Source organism: Engraulis encrasicolus, chromosome 14 (assembly GCF_034702125.1).
Source record: "Engraulis encrasicolus isolate BLACKSEA-1 chromosome 14, IST_EnEncr_1.0, whole genome shotgun sequence".
Taxonomy (NCBI): domain Eukaryota; kingdom Metazoa; phylum Chordata; class Actinopteri; order Clupeiformes; family Engraulidae; genus Engraulis; species Engraulis encrasicolus.
Window position 1 is genome coordinate 23,631,966 of NC_085870.1, and position 21,354 is coordinate 23,653,319.

The 21,354-nt window shown below is 41.2% G+C and overlaps 1 protein-coding gene across 1 annotated transcript in view; it reads right to left on the bottom strand.

Moving 5' to 3' along the window:
* The window catches only part of LOC134462304 (E3 ubiquitin-protein ligase RNF123), a 76,279-nt gene extending 57,262 nt beyond the window's left edge, over positions 1-19,017 (bottom strand). Inside the window, exons 1-11 of the mRNA XM_063215245.1 lie at positions 18,227-19,017; positions 17,415-17,532; positions 14,664-14,751; positions 6,864-6,943; positions 5,675-5,772; positions 5,245-5,299; positions 4,404-4,489; positions 1,857-1,943; positions 1,325-1,392; positions 945-1,070; positions 154-268 (exon numbers count right to left, since the gene is read on the bottom strand). Coding sequence (XP_063071315.1) covers positions 154-268; positions 945-1,070; positions 1,325-1,392; positions 1,857-1,943; positions 4,404-4,489; positions 5,245-5,299; positions 5,675-5,772; positions 6,864-6,943; positions 14,664-14,751; positions 17,415-17,496 — 885 coding nt within the window. The 5' untranslated portion in view covers positions 17,497-17,532; positions 18,227-19,017. The remainder of the gene's footprint in view (positions 1-153; positions 269-944; positions 1,071-1,324; positions 1,393-1,856; positions 1,944-4,403; positions 4,490-5,244; positions 5,300-5,674; positions 5,773-6,863; positions 6,944-14,663; positions 14,752-17,414; positions 17,533-18,226) is intronic.
* Positions 19,018-21,354: the final 2,337 nt, after the last annotated feature.

Genomic DNA, 21,354 nt, shown 5'->3' on the forward strand with positions numbered 1-21,354 from the left:
ATGCCTTCAGTGAGGATGTACAATGTAGTATAAACAGTCACAGAAATAAAGAATACACATCAAATGAGAAGGTGTGTCCCAAACTATTTGGCCTGTCCTCTATATGTACCATGGATATATGGTAAATCTAATAATTGCAACTGGAATATTAACCTGGACATCGATGGTCGTGGCCATCACCGTTTTGATGTAACCCAGCAACCTGTTGGCTTTCAGGAGGTCATCAGCTGGGGGATCCTGCAGCGGCCTGTAGCCCTCCACAGGATACGTGGAGACCAGTCTCATTAAGGAAACCATTTAAAGCACTCAATAGTACCTTGACTGGTTGTCTGAAGGTACTTTTTTTCTCATGTGTCATGAGTTCTGAAAAGCAGTTTACATGTATGAATATTTTTGAGAACGCATTGGTTTTGGTCACACGTAAACAGTTTCAGAATGCACATTTCAAAACTCTGGTTCTAAAACACACCTGTCACAATGAACTGAAATTTCTATGGTAACACTATTTTAGCGTTACATCTATAAGCACTAACACATACAATGAATCCCTTATTGTGCATGAACAAGACATTTGTAAATACATGCCTAACAAATGTTTGATTTTGCTAGGTACATGCCTTACAAGTTACATACAGGCATTAACATTGTATGTGTTAGTGCTTATAGATGTAACGCTAAAATAAAGTGTTAAAAATTCTATTTTTATCCACATGTCGTGTTTACATGTGAACTGCTTTTGTTATTCTGCATTTAAAAATATGTGCATACATGTAACCAGCACCTAAACCTTAATTCTACACAGCGCCACAGGCTGATACAAGCTTGATTTTTGATTAAACAATACATTTCAGGTTTTTTTTTATCTTTCCTCAGCAGAAGCAAATGTGACAAGACCAGCTGCAACAACACATTCCATGTAAGAAAAAAATTCTTTTTAAGGATATCTCAGAGGGCGACTTCCAAAGTTGAACGCAACAGATTCTTTGAAGGAGAGACTAATGGCTGGAAAGTATGCCACTCCAGGGCCCATTTTGATGTCACTGAACGCAGTACCCAGGGACTGGCCATTTCTGAAATGGAGATGGAGAGAGAGAGAGAGAGAGAGAGAAAGAAAGAAAGAAAGAAAGAAAGAAAGAAAGAAAGAAAGAAAGAAAGAAAGAAAGAAAGAAAGAAAGAGAGAGAGAGAGAGAGAGAGAGAGAGAGAGAGAGAGAGAGAGAGAGAGAGATAGAGAGAGAGAGAGAGAGAGAAAAACAATCAAAAAATGTACGGAGAGCACAGCACGGTACTTATGGTAAATATTATGTACCTCAAAGTGTCACTTACAGACAAAATGTTATGGTGCCTTCTTCCAAGTCAATCAAACAGCTGACAATGTCTCCTGCTGCCCATGACTACCGAAGAAAAACACACCATTGATCAGAGCAACATTGGGAAGTTAAGACAAACTGCGATAAATTAAATGTCTGCACACATATATCCTTGTTGTGTTCTTTAAATTTGCTTTCTGTCTGGCAAATTAAAACAACAAAATGAGGATTTAAGTGTGTAGACATTTGTCTTTCATTTATCACAGTGTTTGTTTAATGTTTTGCACCTTTTAATCAAGAGTGCGGTGTAATCCGGTTAAATAAAGTTAAGACAAACCAAAAACATGAGACATCAACAGCAGATGTAGTTTGACAATCTAGTTGTAGGAGGGGACAATCAAAGCATGCTCAAGCCTCAAAAAGAATTTAATTTAATTCAACATCTACTACTTTGGGATAAATGAATCTTCACAGATGTCATTTTTGTAACTACGTTTATTTTTGATTGTCACTAGAGTACATTAGACAGGATATTCCAACTTACTCACCTTGCCATAATTTGTAGTGGTTACATTCCACTTCCTCACCCTGTTTCCATCATAAGCATAAGAGTCGGGTGTATCACCAACACCCTCCTAATAAAGAAAAAAAGAGGAAACATCTTTTACACTGGACACGAATATCAAACCCCAGCACATAGAGTGATGTTTGGAAGTATGAAGACCACAGAATCTCCTGCCATCAGTCAGAAAGTTGAAGCTGGGATGAAAATATATACTATTTTTAGGATTCTTGCACACCTCCTTAGGCCAGGTGCGTAGGAGTGGAACCACTGGGCCACCAACGTTGAGAAAAAAAACCCTCCCGCACACTGTTCTCATTTGCAGAGTTTTACTTGCGACGTTTCGGTCTAATGACATTCTTAAAATAGATGATGAAACACGACAATGACCCAAGGCATTCCAGTAAGACTACAAAGGAATGACTTGAGAGGATTCATACTACTCTGCATTGGCCCATTCAAAGCCTAGACCTTAATCCTATTGAGATGCTGTGGTGGTGAGACCTGAAGATGATGGTGCATGTCAAGTAGAGACCGACCGATCGATCGGCCGGCCGATTTAATCGGCCGATTTTTGCTATTTTTTAATGAATCGGCATCGGCCGATTTTCCCATTTGGTTGCGCCGATTTTAAGGTCGAGGTCATGTGCTTAAAATTAATGAAAAACGAACGAAATAACAGTCGAGTGGCTCCCCCAGCTGTGATCCTGCCCCCATAGTTCACTTCAGGGAGCCGTTCAAAAGAACCGGCTCCGTGAACGTCACACCTCTCTATCAGGCACACCTCTCTCAGGCACATCAGCGGGCAGCTACTGGGAGCCCTAATGCTGGTGGTAACCAGTGTGAAGTTTACCTCTAAAAATACAATAGGAAGTAAAAATCCAAGCGAAATTTTAACAAAAAAGGATGCAAGTCTGACATGTGATTGACTTTCACCCCATGTCTATTTGTTTTCAACGGCAACGGAATTGAAATGTGGTGTGTGACCACGAGTGCCTTTTACATAGCCTTCCTACAGCTGCACTCCAAACTGAATAGCGGTTAGCGTTAGCGATTGCTTAGCACTTTTATTTGTGACTTTAACCCACAGTTGGAATAGTATCATGCTGTACTGTAAGCATGTTGCGCATAAGTGACATTATTTTTTGATAGCTTTGTGAATCCATCCTGTAAAATTGCCTCTTTGGCTGTAGCAAGTTAGCTAAACATGCTAGGTTACGACAGAACTTGCTCATTTAAACTGAGGGAGGCACAGAGAGGAGAGCTGCCTTTGTTTACATCGCTGCCTGCGTGCATGTGAGATAGAGGCACTTGATCTGATTGGATCAGCACGAGTTTCACATTGACCCATGAAGTGCCGGGGAAGTAGTGGTGGCTATAATAAGAATTAAATACAAATTAAACAGCTTATAAACATGCACTGATTGATTGTAGGCAACAATAAAATAACAAGATAATAATAAATAACAATTAATAATAAGCTTAATTATTAACCATGTACATGTGGATAATTCATACAAGTGTATTACACTGACACAATAATATTTATGCAATTTGTGTTACCTTTTCTTACATTGCCTCTTGAAAATATTGGAAATAAATCATGGGCCATCAGACAGCTTTTGCCTCCCTTGTGTATTTGTTACATTGAACCGGTCATCTCACAGCTAATGTGCGGCCCGGCCCCTTGTTTATTTTCCTGTAGGCCTATTCGGCCCTCACTAAAAAAGTTTGGACAGCCCTGGCCTACATAATATTTCTACTAGGCCTATCTATATGAATATTAAGGGTGTAAATAGAACATATGTTACTTTTAATTAATAAAATACATATGTTATGGATAGATAAATGAAAAAGAATATTGTTTATATACCGGTATATTTTTAGCATGCCAATTAAGGATAATATGATGGCATATCGGCCCCAAAAATCGGCCCAAAAAATCGGCTGGTCACATCGGCCATCGGCTGACTCTGACCTCTAAATATCGGCATCGGCATCGGCCATAGAAAAACCCATATCGGTCGGTCTCTAATGTCAAGTGTCCCTCCAACATCTCTCAACTGACTGAGTGAGCAAAAATCCCCATACACAGATGTGACAGATGGGTTAGAGCAGTGTTTCTCAACCTTTTCTGAACAGATGCCCCCTTGTCGTCATCATAATGCTGCCAACGCCCCCCTTAGTATTGAACAATAAAATAGACTAATGCACCCCCAACGGGAACTAAGCCCCCCCACCCCACCCCCACCCCCCACTCAGCTGTATCCTTCTCAGCACCCCCCTTAGGGCTTCCCAATGTTCTCAGCGAGATTAGAAGGTGTTGACTGGATCCTGCCGGTAGGGTACTCGTCTGCCATCCGGCCGACACGGGTTCGATTCCCGGCCCGGGTCCTTTGCCGATCCCTCCCCATCTCTCTCCCCATTCGCTTCCTGTCTCCCTCTCAAAACTGTCCTGTCATCAGTAAAGTCGTAAAATACCAAAAAAATATATTTTAAAAAAAGTGAAGGTGTTGAGTGGCCATCTGGTTACCTCCTGGTTGAACCTGCAGTTGAGCGTGCACCAGCCGATCTGCATCAGGCCCTGGGAGGAGATGAGCACCTCGTACAGCCACTTCCCTGAGCAGAGAGAGGGGAAATATTTAACACCACATAACAAAGGACGGCTAATTTTAACCATACAAAAGAATATCAACACATTGGGTGCATTCCAATATGCACACTCCCGTCCTCCACCTGTACTTGTGGCCTCGTCCCGCCTCCTGGCCTCGCCGCCGTGAAAAAAACAAAGTTTCCCAGCTGTCAGCCTAGCCATAACAACTTTTGAGGAACTGTTTTTCATTTACCATCCCAATTGCAAATGAGAAAATTACATTAGATTGCAAGATATTTAATTAATTTTCTGTCGTCCGTGACATCATCATGAGGTCACAGGCAGGCAAGTGAGCAAGGGAGGACAGAAGTCTGCATATTGGAACACACCCCTTCTCGTTTATCATACTCGCAGTGCCACACACAACATGTACAGTACCACATGGCTGTGTTTCAGTGCTCTGAACAAAGATCCTCTAATATGTTATATTGGAAAGTTTAAATTAAGCAGTGATATAAGAATATCTAAAAATCTAGAGTAAAATCTTGGTTGGCAGCGTAAGGCCTTGTTATGTCTCTGCGGATCACCAAAGCATGGGAATCTATTCAATCCAAAAATAATAATAAAAATAAAATATTTGTATTTAACGTTCCAGCTTTTTGGCACAACACTGTACTGACTCTACAGGCACTTACAGGGTTGCAAAGGTACTACAATCACAACAACATCAATCAGTCACATCACATCCTGTTAATTGAAATTCAGTAAAACAAAACATTACCTTTGAAAACGCATGTAGTAGCCCTGATTGAGCTGAAATTGCTGTGGCCAATGACCTTCAGTTCATGTGGATGGAAAAAGAGACATAATCCATACTTCAATCATGAGGAAAACGGGAAACATTAGTTGGGTTGTATATAACAATACTTCAAAAGAAAGAAGATGGCCTGAGCGATCCTGATGACGCACAGAGGCGAAACGCATTGTTCGCTCTGAATAAACGAGCATAAAGTCAAGAACGTGTGCGGTAAACTTCTTTCTTTTGAAGTATTGAACACTCCTGCGTTTACCAGCATCTAGAAGCTGTGCATGGATTTTTGAACTGTTGTATATAACAATCTTGACATTTATGTCATCTTATTAGCCATACAGGTACACATTCATATAGGTCTGTCTGTGCAGGACGTCTATACAGAGTAATCAGGTCCTACCCCAAGAAGATCATCATCCACAAAGAGAAGGCCCTCGAAGCCACTGGTGTGGTCCAGTACCACCGTAGGGGGGCCAAGACGACCTTCAACTGCATCATCTTTCAGGAATCATGGAGCCAGGGATGAGAGGGGCACAGAACATTTCAGAGTAGGTCTTCTTGGCTCGACAAATCCAATAAAGATGCAAAAGACTGCATGCACAACACTTTTACGTTCAAAAATGAATTGCAAATACAATGCCAGACCAAAAATCATTGGCTCCCCCACTACACGGGTATATTACATTTTGCAGCCCCGTCGTGTGTAATTTTTGTAGTTCATTTCTAAAATGTACACTACTGCACAAAAGTTTCATCCTAAATTCATTTTTCGCAACTCAAGTTGTAGACATCCACTAGGTAGCTTGAAATGGAACAAAGGTATGTACTGAACAGCCAGATGTGAAAAATAGGTTTGATGCCCGATCAAATTAGTTCAACCTGTTTCAAACATTTATTACATACGAATATGTGTTTTGAATCTATTCTTAAAGATATTTTCTTTCTTTATAAGAGAATCCATGGAACAATTGGAAAACATAGTTTCTGCCATTTCCAATGGTAGGTTTATGCCATTTTTAATCTATCACCCTGACAATATATGGTTCAAGTCCCAAAGAGTCAACGCTGCTCTAATGAATACATAGAAAGTAATGGCAATTGTAAATATTCATGAGGAAGATTACATTCGTGAATGGGCAGCATACATTCAGTGTTTCAAGAAGGAGGCCGCACCTTGCATAGCAGTGTTTTTTATTGCAATAAAAAAACACTTCTATGCAAGGTGCGGCCTCCTTCTTAAAACATTGAATTTAATATTTGGGCCAGCACCCTCAAATATTAAATAATTAAGAGATTAACATCATACATTCAGGAAATAATACAGTACAAAAGGACACACTAGACCCTTTAACACCTCAGGGCTTACTGGAGAAGAGTCATCGCAATTGCAATAGCAATAAAATTATAATACATAACTGTCATTAAATGTGCTTGAGAGAAAGGAAACGGTAGAGAGTAGAAAAATATGAATAGAAAGTAGAACGTATTATGGAGAGTAGATAACCAACTTTGACCAAAGGCAGATGAAAATAAAGCTGATGATACTACTGTTGAGGCAGTTCTACAGGGAGATCAAGTTAGGAACCGACCTCTGGTTTCCTCTGTGGCCTCCCCATCCGTCAACAGCTCCTCCAAGTGAGTGTTCAAATCTTGGAAAGTTAATAGTTTCCTACACATGCAAAACAAAACAAATGACCAGTAAGTCACTGGGGGGTCTTGATTTATTTTCGTTAAAATAAAGAAACAAAGAGCCCCACAATAGAAAAACACAAAAGGGGTTCCATGCGCTTCTGTTTATTCATCTGGTGCATCAACGGGAGGGAGACAGGTAATCTTGAAAGAAGAGAAGACACCGGAGCAGCACAGATGGGATGCTTTTCTTTTTAATCAAGTGCACAACATGTTAGGGACTACTTTCCATCGAAACGTTAGTCCCTAACATGTTGTGCACTTGATTACAAAGAAAAGCATCCCATCTGTGCAGCCCCACAATACTCATGAACGACGTGACATCTTCCATGTGCGTTACTCCAATTTGTGGGGGAAAACAACCCATGCAAGTCAATTGGTGATGTTGGGGTTTAATAAACTAAAGATGCGGACCTGTAGACTAGCGTTGTTCACGTGCAACATGCCAAAAACGTGTTGTGTTGCCGGCTGTTCAAATAATAGAGCCAAACAGTCCTGGCTGAAGCATGGACTGTGTTCATTTAGACAAGACGATGTAGCATGTAAGTTGATGAGACATTCGGTTTGTTTTCACCCATAAAGGGGCGTAACGCACATTTAGGAGCAAAGTACCCGGATGGCCGTTCATGAGTATAGAGTTCCAACAAATGTACAATGTTGACCGAAGTGCGAAGTGTTGCAGACAAATTGCCCGTGTCAATAATAAGAAATAGTGTATGCAGACATAACTGGTCAACTTAACCTGGACGTTGTAATAAAATGTACTAAGATGTAGGCAATATATTTGATCAATTTTATGTTGGCAAGACCACTGTTTTATGGAACCATTTTAAAGATGTTGAGTGACCATATGAATTTAGATTTATAAGTTGTCTTTCTTTAAAAGGAATTGCGGGCCACATGTGGCCCCCGGGCCTGAATTTGCCCACCTCTGCTCTACAGGACTTTAACCCCCACCCCACACACACACACACTGCTACTACCAACCCGCACCCCCTCCCCCACCCACATACGCCTATGCATCGTACAGGCAGACAACTGTGATTTCACTGCATGGTTTCACTGTATTACTTGTAATAATTGTGTGAATGTGACAAATAAATGTCCTGGTATCCTTATGTCCTTGCATGATGCATGAAAAAATAAGTAAGGATTGAGTAACACAATGCCTAAGCATGTCACACCACAGGACATGAAGTCACACCACAGGAAATTCAAGGCATTGTGGCCATTTTAATCCTTTTGTATGTGACTGACCTCCGAGCTCATGCTAACTAGATAATGGTATTGTGTTCAACCTTAATATATGTTTTCATTTATAAAAAACTTGTTTTTCCTTCCATAAGAGCAGTCACACCATGGGACACCATAAATTAACCTAAGCATTATGTGACAGAAACATTGCAATATATAGACATATTAAGAGGTTGATAGTCACCTTAAACTTCCACATCACTCTCCAATAACTGAGGTATAATATGGTTAGGAGCCTGTCTTTAAGACCCTTGTAGTTGGCCTTGCAGCTGCCTGTCCGCAAACCTGACTTACATGTCACCCCGCAGGACGCAATTTGTGTTACGAAATTGAACTTGTAGTTAATATTATTGCATTGAGTTTTTTCACATTCATATTTTTTAATATAGGCTTAATATTTATGCAATCATGCCAAATGCCTTATAAATTATTCAAAATGTTGTTGGTTTATTTTATAGCTGTATATATTCCAGGTTTTATTAATGTTACAGTCACACCATAGGACATTTGACATATAAACCTTTCCATAAATCTGAACAAAAATGTTTCTTCTCATCTAAGACTAATACACTCGCCTCCAAAAGAGTTGTCGCCTACCCATCTGTTTGGAATAACAGCTAATAACCTGACTTTCAATTAATCTCTTGGCTTCAGAAGTCACTCATATGAAAGCTACAACCCTCTCGAATGAAAATGTATGTACAAAAATAAATTTCATGCACCAAAGAAAGATTGACCCTTTAATGAACACAGACAGGGCAGATTTTGACAAGACAAAAGTTTTGTCGCCTATCGAACATAATGTGAAAATGAGCAGATAAGTCACTTCAAAACACTTCAAATACACAGATCGGGTGTCATACTTAATCACTGATTCACTCACACCTCTCCAGAAAATCAACTTTGGCCTTAGGTGTATGTTTAGGGTCATTGTAATCATGGAAAGCAACACAATGGAAATCAATGGAGTTCAATGAGAGATGGTGACATATTTGCTATTCGTAGAGCAATACATTTTTAACTTCATGATGTAATCAATGATAAAAGCCCTCACACACCAGCAGCATGCATGCAGCTCCACATAAGAGCTGTATCCCTCCCATGTTTGACTTTAGGCACCATGTATTTTTTTCCAAATTCTTCACCTTTAACACCAAAGAAGTCTCTCCCACTGTCCTGTCTCAAAAAAGCCAGCCAAGAGTATGTCAGGCCTAATTCTGACAAAAATGAAGGCTAATGGGACTCATACTCTGAAGTCAAGATCCCAAGATCAACCATTTTAGAACTGACAGCATCAAAACTATATGGTGTTGGAGATGAAGAATATGAAAAAAGAGAAATGGTGCCTAAAGTGAAACATGGTACAGATACAGCTCTTATGAGGAGCTGCATGCATGCTGCAGGTGTTTGAGGGCTTTTACCATTGATGAAATCATGAAGTTAAACATGTATTGCTCTACGAATAGCGAATATGTCACCATCTCTCATTGATCTCCATTGATTTTCATTGTGTTGCTTTCAATGATTACGATAACCCTAAACATACACCTAAGGCCAAAGTCGATTTTCTGGAGAGGTGAGAGTGATTCAGTGATTAAGTATGACACCCAATCTGCGTATTTGAAGTGTTTTGAAGTGACTTATCTGCTCATTTTCACATTATGTTCGATAGGCGACAAAACTTTTGTCTTGTGAAAATCTGCCCTGTCTGTGTTCAATAAAGGGTCAATCTTTCTTTGGTGCATGACATTTATTTTTGTACATACATTTTCATTCGGGAGGGTTGTAGCTTTCATACGAGTGACTTCTGAAGCCAAGTGATTAATTGAAAGTCAGGTTATGAGCTGTTATTCCAACAGATCGATAGGCGACAACTCTTTTGGAGGCGAGTGTATGAAACATGATGTACCACATCTTCTTTCATTTACGTTTGTTTTCAAGAGGAAAAATATAAATTTTGTAGGTTTTTAACTAATGTTACGTAAATTCAGGCCGTCATGTCAACCACCCTTTGTGTATACGTAGAATAAGTTGCAAACGGATAATAATAACAGTTTCAAAATAATAATGATGATGATTTGAAGCTTGGGAGCATTATCACATCATATCATGTGATTGTTTTCTGGACTAATGGGTAACAGAACTTGGAAAGGACACGTCACGATACTGCACCCTTTCATCGCGATACAATATTGTGACTGCGTATCACGATTAATCACGATTCGATTCAATACCATCACAGCCCTAATTTCCATCATTGATTACTATGGAATAATTTTGAGGGGGGCCTCAAAATTGACCTTTGCCCAGGCAGGGCCTCAGCCATCCTCAGGGTTCCCACACTTTTTCAAAAATCATTTTCCAGGATATTTCCAGGACATTTCCAGGACTATTTTTGGATAATTCAGGACGGATATTTCATCCGTCGGACCCACAATTTGGACATACACAGCGACACACAATGCATTTTAGAGACAATGTGACTTTAAGGTTGAAATGAGTTGTAATGAATGAGTACAGTGTGTTAGGGAAGAGGGTACGTCCAAAGACGTCATAAGAGCATAGTATGGCATGGCCGCAAGGGGAGTCACTTTCTTCTTCTGCAGTTAGTACTAAGGAGACTAGTGATAGGAGGGATTACATTAAACACTGACAACTGGATCTCCTCTCTTGACCAATTTTGCAAAGTTACAGAGTTCAGATTTTATCCATTATGGCGTTGCACCCACTGACCATGAGCACAGTGTCTTTAAGCAATGTCCTCGGACTACACCTAACCCAATGCATTTTCCATTGAGTGATACTTCTTATCCAATTGCTTAGTACTGGCGCTGGCGGCAAGGTAAAATGTAAGCCACTACCGCCAGGGCTGGAGTGTGGAACAGGTCATAGGAAATAGTGAATTTGTGTCAGCTGTAATTAAGGCTGAATGACAGCTGTAATTTAACCACAAACTGAACATTGACGACAGGAAATCCTATTTTGACCGGGCCGGAACTAGAAGCAGCTCCTCGCACCCACAATGCAATTCAAATTGCGGAGTTCCCAGTGGGTCTTTCTCAAATGCTAGGCCAGTGTCCTTCGAAGTGTATCAGCCTAATTAGTCACGCCCAGTGATTGGATACCCTTTATTAGTCACACCAAGTGATTGGATATTCTGTAGAGTTCACCAAAAAGTATCCAATCACTGGGCGTGACTAATTAGGCTGATACACTTGGAAGGACACTGGCCTAGCATTTGAGAAAGACCCACAGTCACAATTTTTATCGATCATGGCCTTACATTTGTAGGCCTATTATGACCGTAAGCAGGTTTTTGAGAGATATATAACGCCATAATATCAACTAGCGACTTCTAGCGACTTTTGGTAACACTGAGTCAAAGAATATGACTGGTGCTGTGTTCCAATACTCGTACTGTCCGCCCTTTCCGCACTGTGTTTGGGTACGCAGGGTGTTCCATTTCTAATCGCGATGGTAAAGTGTACTGTAAATTACCCGGATAACGCCCCCAAAACGGCCATTTTTCGAAGTGTGCAGTTACTGTACACTTTTCGCACTCAACGGCCGCCATGTTTGTGACGTAGTTGAGTGTCAGATCTGTCAAACGGTTGAATCTCCGTGATAACAGCATAGTTTTGATTCCAAATACAATCGCCATGTGTATTAGAGGCAGGGGTAACTTTAAAAAGTGTTAGCATAGCAAACAGTGCCTTCCGTGTTGAATTGCATATTGGCGGTTGGTAAACTCGGATGACACGCGACCAACCGTCATTTCCGTTAAGTGTATCAGACAGAACGGGAATCGGAATGTACTCGCCTCGTGAATTGTGGAGGGTGGAAAGGGTACTTCACTGCACTCAAACAAGGTACACAGTACAGAGGGTGAATAATGGAACACAGCATGTGTGTAAGTGCAATCAAAGATGGCAACCTGACCAAACTGTGTGTGTGTGGACAATAATGTATTCAATAGGTGGATATAAATTGAATCGTCATGTCTAGACTCGGAGAAGAGTAAAAATTATACCACAAAAAAAATTGGGAAAAAGTTGAAGGAAAAAAAATCCAGGACAAATATTTTTTTCCAGGACATTTAGTGAATTTCCAGGACTTTCAAGGACTTGAAAACACATCTCTAAATTTCCAGGTTTTCCAGGTTTTCCAGGACGTGTGGGAACCCTGATCCTAAAGCAGGGATGTCAAACTCAGGCCCGGGGGCCAAATTTGGCCTGCGGAGCCATTTTATTTAGCCCGCGGGATCATTTCAAATGTGTATTATAGTTGGCCCACATACACAATTAAAGTAGAGCATAACAAGACTTGAACATGAAATTCAGTGTCTCTGGAGTATGACTGGGCCCAGGCCAATGAAACAGCACATATACTCATATGCAACACAATATGTGCAGGCACATTTGAACTACCATATATGATGGGGAAAGACTGTAAAAATGACTATGAGTATTAAGTGCATGTGCGCACAATTTTAGTCAATTTTTAAAAATAAATATTGAATATTGAGACTCAGTCGATTTGACGCCCCTGTCCTAAAGCCACCACAATCAGAAAAGTGGTGACCTCCAATCCAACAAAAAAGTGTTTTGTGCTGACAAAGAAATATGTAATTGTCACATAATACTGTGTTGAATGTGTATAATGACAAAGCCTAATTCCCAAGAAAGTCCCAGGTGTAAGCGCTGAAATATTTTTGGAATTTAGTCTCCATCTGCTACAGAGACTGAAAAAAAATCAATAATTTAGTAGGCTTTGACACTATCGTTGAACTTTCAGAAAAACCTCAGGATCTCAGTAGCGGGCCATTCTAAAATTGGCTCAGTCTGTTTTTAAAGGGATAATATTGGTGTCTGATTTGAGCAAATACAGTTCTGGGGTTCCACCTTGTCATTGATAAAAAGGCATAGGCCTATCAAGTGTACTGGCTGGGCCCCAAAGTGTCTCATTTCCCACCGAATGACCCCCTTTTCTACTCTGACTGCATGGTATTGATGTAACCTCAATATAGGTACGATACTCTCCATCTTAACCCCTTAAGACACGGCCCCTGTTATAAATGACCTGTTACCAGAAAGACAATGACCAGGGTGTTACAGTATGTATTACCAAAGGCCCTGTACTAATATGGTAGTTAAGTTTTTTCAGTGACTATTTAAATGTTCCAGCGGTGGAACGGTGTGTGTTAAGGGGTAACAAAAAGTAATTTGCCTTTCGGAGAGCCCCTCAGACAGCTCATCTTACCACTGACGTGGCCCACGTGCTATGTATAGAGCAGAGAGAAACATGACTCTAGGAATGGGGCTTTGGAGGCCCTAGTTTAAGAGAGGGGGCTGCAGCTAACCAAAACACCACAACCTGCATCTCCACACTCTCATCTGGGGTGAATGCAAGTTTACGTACAGTATAAGTTCAATTTCAATTAAAAAAGAGAAGGAAAAAATTACATAAACACACTTTCATACAAAGTGACAAACAGTTATTTACAAGGTATTGTTTAGAGTCCCTGGAGCAATGTGGGGCAGGTGCCTTGCTTACGGGCACTTCAGCCATGGATGGGGGACAGTAGAGGGAAAAGGGTCTGATTCGAACCTGCAGCCCTTGTATCATAAGATCACCTCCCTAGCCACTAGGACACGGCAGCCACTTATTACTAATCAGACTTGTGTTATCTTCTATCAAAAGAGAGACTTTGTGTGGTTGACACTAGCGTAGCGTGAGGTGAAGTGATGAAGTGATTAAATATTTATGTCACAGTTGACAGTAGTGTCTTCTGCATGTCACTTACACCATATACTTAGCCATCTGTTAGGTTTGAAAATGCATTCTACAAAAGCAGAGTGTCCGTGTAAAACATATTTTTTGAGAAAATGAAAGCAGAATACAACCACAACATGGGAATGAATTTGCATGAAATGTGCATCTGTAAAACAAAATGGTTGCTATTTTTATTCGGTATAAATTGGCATAAACTACGAACCAAAATATACCGTATCTTACCAGGTTAACTACACTGGCACCTCCAGGGGGTGGGACACTTACAAAATGCAAATGTAATGAAAACTTCAGCCAGAAAAGATGAAAACGAAGACATGGTTTGTGGACACCACCTGCAGAATAACTATATTTAAGAGGGCATCTGGGTTACTACCCCTAATGTTTACCTGTTTCCAGTTGAATTGGCACAACAGCAGGTACAGTACAATGAATTCATAATCAGCCTTGCTTCCTAACTGGACAGGCTGAGCTCACACAATCGTGACTGACTGGCACCGTGTTCCCTTTGTTTATTGATCTGAGTACATTACAGTTGATACGACTGGCATTAAAAAACACAAGGTAAACAAACAAAAAAAAAGCCAAAAAGATTGGTCCTTCAAAATGTATTTGCTATTGAGTATTTGCAGCATACTGGTGATGCGAGAGTGTACCTGGTGGCCACTGGTGTGAGACCGGGTTTGCTGGACGAGGGAAACACATGATGCAGATAGTCACTGAGCAACTTCTCAGTCACAATACCTACAAAAAAGGGAGACAAGAGATCACATATTTATAGCACACATTGGAGACAATAACATACCCTTGAAGATAAAAAATGAACAGAAAAAAATGAGGAATGCCAATGTCAGTACTTCATAAAACATAAGTAAAATTAAATAGTGGAAAGAAAAATAAAACATACAAATAGTAAAAATGTCTGGGAGACAGAGATGGGGTAGGGTTGGGAAATGACCTCGGGCTGTAATGGGAAGCCAGTGTGGTGAAATTAAAACAGTCACCATGAATACTCATCCTGGACTTTTGCGAAAATTTTAACAGCTGCATTCTGAATGAGCTGCAGACTTCTAAACTGCTTGCAGGCAGACGAGACAAAAGTGCATTGCAGTAATCCAACCTCAATGAAACAACATGCACTAGCGTTTCAGCAATCAGCATTACTTCATCATTTCAGCATTATTTCTACTTTATTGATAACACGTAGATCTGATTTAAGCAATATTGCTGAGGTGCTAAACCCCTTTGGACAGATCCTCTGTTGCATGCCAATTGTCACTAAAATGATAACGACCAAGTCTTAATCTGTTACTGAAGGCTCTCTATAACATGATGTCATCTTCTGTAACGTCTTTTCAGCAATGACAGAACACGCTCATCAGCGGCCCATCTGTGCAAAGAGGCTACATGATGTTTCTCTAATATTCTTAATGTGAGCTTGACGATTTTTTTTTTTGAGTGATGCCCATTTCCCGACAGCACTCTCTTCCACACTAGCCTGGGAACTCCCATGCTGCCTTTAGTTCTACACAATCGTCCCGATCTGAATGACAGTATGGAGGCTTTGCTCAGGTTTGTCAAAATTCCCCAGAATTAAAGTCGTGCAATACATGCTGTAACAGGCTACAGCATATCTGATGAACTTTATTTTACCGAAAGTCGTCAGCTTTCATTAGCTTTCATTGTGAGAAATTAAAATTTAAATCCAGTCATCAGGAAGTTTCAAATTTTTGGTTGATTTGAGATGAAATGGCCCACATAAGGTGCTTAGGACAAAGACTGCTTTCAGATTGTATTCCTCTTTGTCAGTACACATGTACAGATGCAGAGTAACGAAATGTGGTAACGAAATGTGGTAATACATGCAATGCATGCAAAGAGCATAGCATCTAAAACGGGCCAAAGTTATTCATAAATGGGACAAAAACTCTGTGACTCTGTCCGTCTAGTTAAAAAAACACTATTCCCACCAAAAAAACATTACTACAGTTACTACTACTACTACAACTACAACTACTCATTTTTGAATGTAGAGGGGATTTGAGAAAAGTTGTTGTATTATAATAACACATCAGTGTTCATTTCACAGCAGAGGAGAAAGTTAGTACTGTTAGATTCCTTGGAGTTGACATCAGTAAGCATCAAAAAGTTGGTCTCATACCATCAATTTTATCACAAAGACGGCGAGAGAGCGGCTCTATTTTCTGAGGTGGCTGCCTTGCTCAAGGGCGCTCCAGCCATGGAGGGAGGAATGGAGTGGTAAGTGTAATGGAGGCCACCTAGCAGAGTGTGGCTTGGAAAGTTAGTAAACCTCCCTCCCGAAGCCTCACACAGTATCGGTAGTGCTGAGCTATGGGACTGGTCCTTTAGCTCAACTGTATCGCATTGTGCCTCCCATGCCCGAACCCATGCGTTGACAAGGAGGTGGAGCATTCGAGACCAGAGGGGCGGACTGTGCAGGACACCTCAGTTACATAAGGGCAGTGAATGAACCCAACCCTGCGATCTACAGTCTAACTACCTAACCATTAAACAAGTACTACGGCTGCCCAGCTGTACCATAGAAAGTATTCTAACTAGTAATTTCACTGCCTGGTATGATAACACCACTACTCTGAACAGGAAGGTCCTTCAGCGATTAGTCGGGTCTGCTCAACCGGTTCTGCTAAAAAAAAACTGAGCAACCCAGCATCCACAGCCTTTATAATCAACCATGTCTACACATGGGTTCTAAATTTTTGTTTTAACCTGACTGCGAAACTAGCTGCACACAACTCAACCTCTGGTTGTCGGAAACCGCTGTCAGTCAAAAAATTAGCTCACATGGTTGGTTGCCAGTGTCTTGCCCCTCCTCAAAACATCGTGTTTACAAACATGGCAAACCCATGTATAAGGAAGGACAAACCCATTTGCTCCACACCACTCCAGTCACACACACACACACAGACACACACACAGACACACAGACACATATACACACACACACACACACACTTCATCCTACTACTATGTAGCCGCAGATACAGAAGTGTGTGTATGCACACTCATAGGGACAGCTTCTTCCCACAGGCCATTAGGATGCGGAAGTGCCATGAAACACTACAGACTACAGACATGTCAGTCACACAGGACCCCCCCCCCCCCCCCTCTGACTTTCATCTTTTCATAACTTATTGAGCACAAAACCTTAATTGCCTATGGATGAAATGTACGAGTATGACACTACATCTTTTAGCCTACTCCTTTAATGTTATAGTCACAAATAAACTTTTGTGCAGTGTTGCCTTTTTCACAGTGTTATACGTAAAGATCAAGTACTTCATCTTGTAAATGACATCTAAAAGTAAAATGTAAGAAAGAAAAGACAAGTAGTAGGTCTACACATGTGATTGCATTGTTGGTCTCACCTGTGGGTTTGGGTTTCTCAGTGTCCGAGGCCAGACGGTAGTTACGACGGCTCAAGGCTGTCCCTCCCCCCTTGGAGCTCATCTCGCTGTTTAGTTGTGGAGCGATGCTTTGAGGAAACTTGGGTAGAGGTAGAGAGGGAGAATATTACTCAAAGTAAATAAGAAAGTGACAGGGGAAAGTATCGGAACACCTAGTAGTAGCCTAACGCCCACCCCCTGCATCTGATCTGTCACTTACTTTTAACATCCTTTAGCTAATTCAACATCTACACAGTATGCATCCCTGATGTGATTGTATTTAGACTGTCACATACTTTGATGTATGTCATTGTCTGTAAAATAAACATAGTGGTGGCATTGCCGTCATCTGCGTGCTCTATGTAAAGATCAAACATCAACTTCTATTTCCTTCTTCAGCAGGCGTATGGTATCATTCACTGTAAAGTATAAATTATTGCTTCTCTTTCCCAATACTGAACCATTCACTAAACGCTGCCAAACAGGCAAGACGAGGAACTTCCTTGATTGGGTTCTACAAATTTACTCGCCTTCCCAGTGCATGATGCTGCAACAGACTATCATCGCTGAATCTAGCGAGTCAACAACTGACATTGTTTTCAGATGAACAATCACCCACGTACCTACCCAGCTGTACGAAATTAGATCCTTTGTTCAACTAGTCAAACAGCAACCCATGGTTGGTTACAACTCGTTTTTTCGAGGGTGTCGCTATGTTTCTCCATGACAGTGATAGCCATAAGCTCTGCTTAGCGTCATATCTAGGTAGCTCATTACAATAAGTGGATACTCACTCCTCTTTGGGGAGAAAATGACGCTTCTTTTACAGCCGGCTGCGATTCATTAGTTGTTTACATCCAAATTTGCACTGCACCCAGAAAAAAACGGGTAAGTTCAGTTTCTGCACAACCCTTCAAATTGTGTCAATACTAAATCCCAACAGTGGACCTCTTCCTTGTGAGCTTCCAAATCACGGATCCTCAAGTGGACCAAAACGGTTTGAGATTCAAAAACGCGAATCTCAACCCTCACACACAGGGCACCGCAGAACCTCTGTGCGCCAGAGATAAAGCTACAATAAAATCCCCGTCGCTTATTATTCATTTCGGGTGGCTATTAGTCAACATGCTGTCAGAGGTATCAAAAGTCAAAGTAAAATTTTTACAAAAAAGAAGAATTATTAAAAAAAGAAAGAAACCTACCAGCACAGGTGAGGTGACTTATCTGAGTATTCCTGTAGACCTGTGTTTGATACAATCAGCAGACTCCGCACTTTTTGGAATGGGATCAAGTAGGCCTATGTGGTGGGGCCTTGTTAGGTTTTTAGAGTTTTTCAGTAACAACACAGTCTATCTCATTAGGTACAATGGAACAAATTGTGTAACAGCTATGTAATATAATGTGTGCTAGTGTTGTACACCTTGAATTTACTTTTACTTTTGACACCATTGCATGAAGTCTCACCACTGATCACAATAGAAAGCGTGGGCAAATTATTCTCGTTAATTTATTATTCCTATAGCCATATGTCCAGATTATGATAACCTTTGCAGAAAAGTGGCTTAATATTTATTGTGCAATATTTGTCCAAAGAAATGTCATAGGCCTACACCAAATTGGATGCAACTGAATGGGTGGGCAATTTCTAGTTTGTACAGTAGTAGTAGATTGATCAGGCGCGGCCGGTTCATTAAGGGCAGATGGGCAGTGCCCCTCCAAAGATTCTTCCTCTGAGAAAAGTAGATCCATTCAGAAATTGTAGATAAAATATGTATTGCAACCTCAATCACACTGGGAATCGTATTACATCAATGTTGTGGTTTGTGACGATCTTTGCGAGTGGAATCGGGTTTTATTTTTGTTGAGAAGTCTAGTTTACACCCAGTGTGGCTGTTTAACGTTAGGGTCTATGGCCACTGGCCTGGGCAGATTTCTCAGCGCCTCAGCTAAGCCCGGCCCCCTCGCCCCGATCCCATTCTACAAAATTAGCACTGTAGCCTACTTAGCATAATATCATACATAAGCGCGACTTTATGGATGCTATCAGGGCAGATGTATGATCTGCCCTGACCAATGACACGTTGGTGGCCCTGCCTGCTTTGAAAAAGACACAACAAACATATTACTCCGCTCATCTCTAACCTGTGGGATTTTATTAACTCCATTGCCGCAAATTTCCCTCACAAAATCGGTGGATTAAACGGATAACCATGTCGGATTTGACGAAGGATATGCTGGTGAAGGATTCACGTTTGGGGTAGGTACAGTTTGTATATTTGCTATTGCAAAGTCTAAGGTTTTATGACCGAAGTCTTTGCATAATGGGTAACTGTCTGTTAATGAAATTTGAGGGCTTGCAATGTTGAGACAGCAAGCAAATGTGTAGCTTCGTAAAGTCTGCTGCTGCTACCCCCACGACTAGCCGACTAGTTGACTACATTCTCTGAGAAGCTGCGTTGGGCTTACTACATAGTTTAAACAAAGCGTGAGGGATTATGAATCAAGTCTTTGTGAAATAGGGAAACTGGAAGTTATTTAATGAAATATCTGAGCTTATTGAGCTTGGGATGTTGTTGACAGCTTCATTTATGCTCAGTATTGTCTGCTGTGTCCCCGAAAAAGCTAAAAAATACACTTGCACCCGGTCCTGCCTAGCATTGCAGAACAGGAGCGAGTCTGTTGGATAGTCATCTCCCCTGTTAAGTTTTGACCCTGGCTACTCGTTTTGAAAATAGGCACGTCCTTTCCCGGTATTGGTGGCATTTTGTTCTGTGGTGCATTTAAACCGGCAGCAAGGGGACGACTGACTGAATTGAATAGTGTTGCAGGGCTTTGGTTGCATCAATGTAATGTACGAACGGTGAAGGCGAGATGCTGTGCTGTGCTAGCCTTTTCCTGATTGCTGTTGCTGCTGTCCGGTTGCGTGGAGTGCATATTCGTGTCGTGTTGCTTGTCGCAAACTCCAACTCAGCGAGCAGACAAAGCATTTTTCTTGTAATGTCTTAACATGTGTATGCAGTCACGCTGCTTAAATGAGCAAGAGAACTAGCTGCGTGGAGAGAACTGTCAAAAACAGCTTTCTTCAGAACAGAAGTTGAACAGATAGGCTAACGCGTATGTCTGGTGCGGTGGATCACGGGAGGTGGAGTTTTACTAACACACCAAACACTGTGGAAAAACGCTCTCCTGTCTTGCCTACACACGCAATGAAACTCGTAAATTATACCGTATTGATTTAATTATTATGGACTTGATCGCCAAAATTTCTGCCCTGCCTGTTTCCCCAGCCACCGGCCGCTACTGAGATTGATACTGTATTTCAAGTGAACAAATTGACATGATAACCATTGTAAACCGATATCTTAGTTGTCTTTTTCAAATAGAATATATAGAAGAGAACACTTTAACTGTAGGGCCTATAGTGCGTGTTTGATATTAGGCCTATGTGAAAGCCGAAAGCCCAAAGGGAAATTCCAACTCCCATTTGTAATTGTGACACAGCACACAAGTGAACACTGCACACTGCACGCAACGAAATTGCATTATGCCTCACCCGTGCAAGGGGGCAGCCCTCAATGGCACCCCAAGGGAGCAGTGCGGCGGGACGGTACCATGCTCGGGGTACCTCAGTCATGGAGGAGAGCACTGGTTAATTACTCCCCCCACCAACCTGGCAGGTCGGGAGTCAAACCGGCAACCTTTTGGCTGCCAAAAAGTCTGATGCCCTAACCGCTTACCCACGACTGCCCTAAATGGCTGAATAGCTGGCAGAATCTCTCCCCTGGGGGCCTGACCATGGTTTTGTCTGGTGTGTTCAACAAAGAGTAGTTTTTACCTCAACTTCTTCACTACCTGGGAACACTCACAAAAGCATGCGAATAGCGTTATTATGAAAGTTTAACTGAACTGATAGCTTTATTGG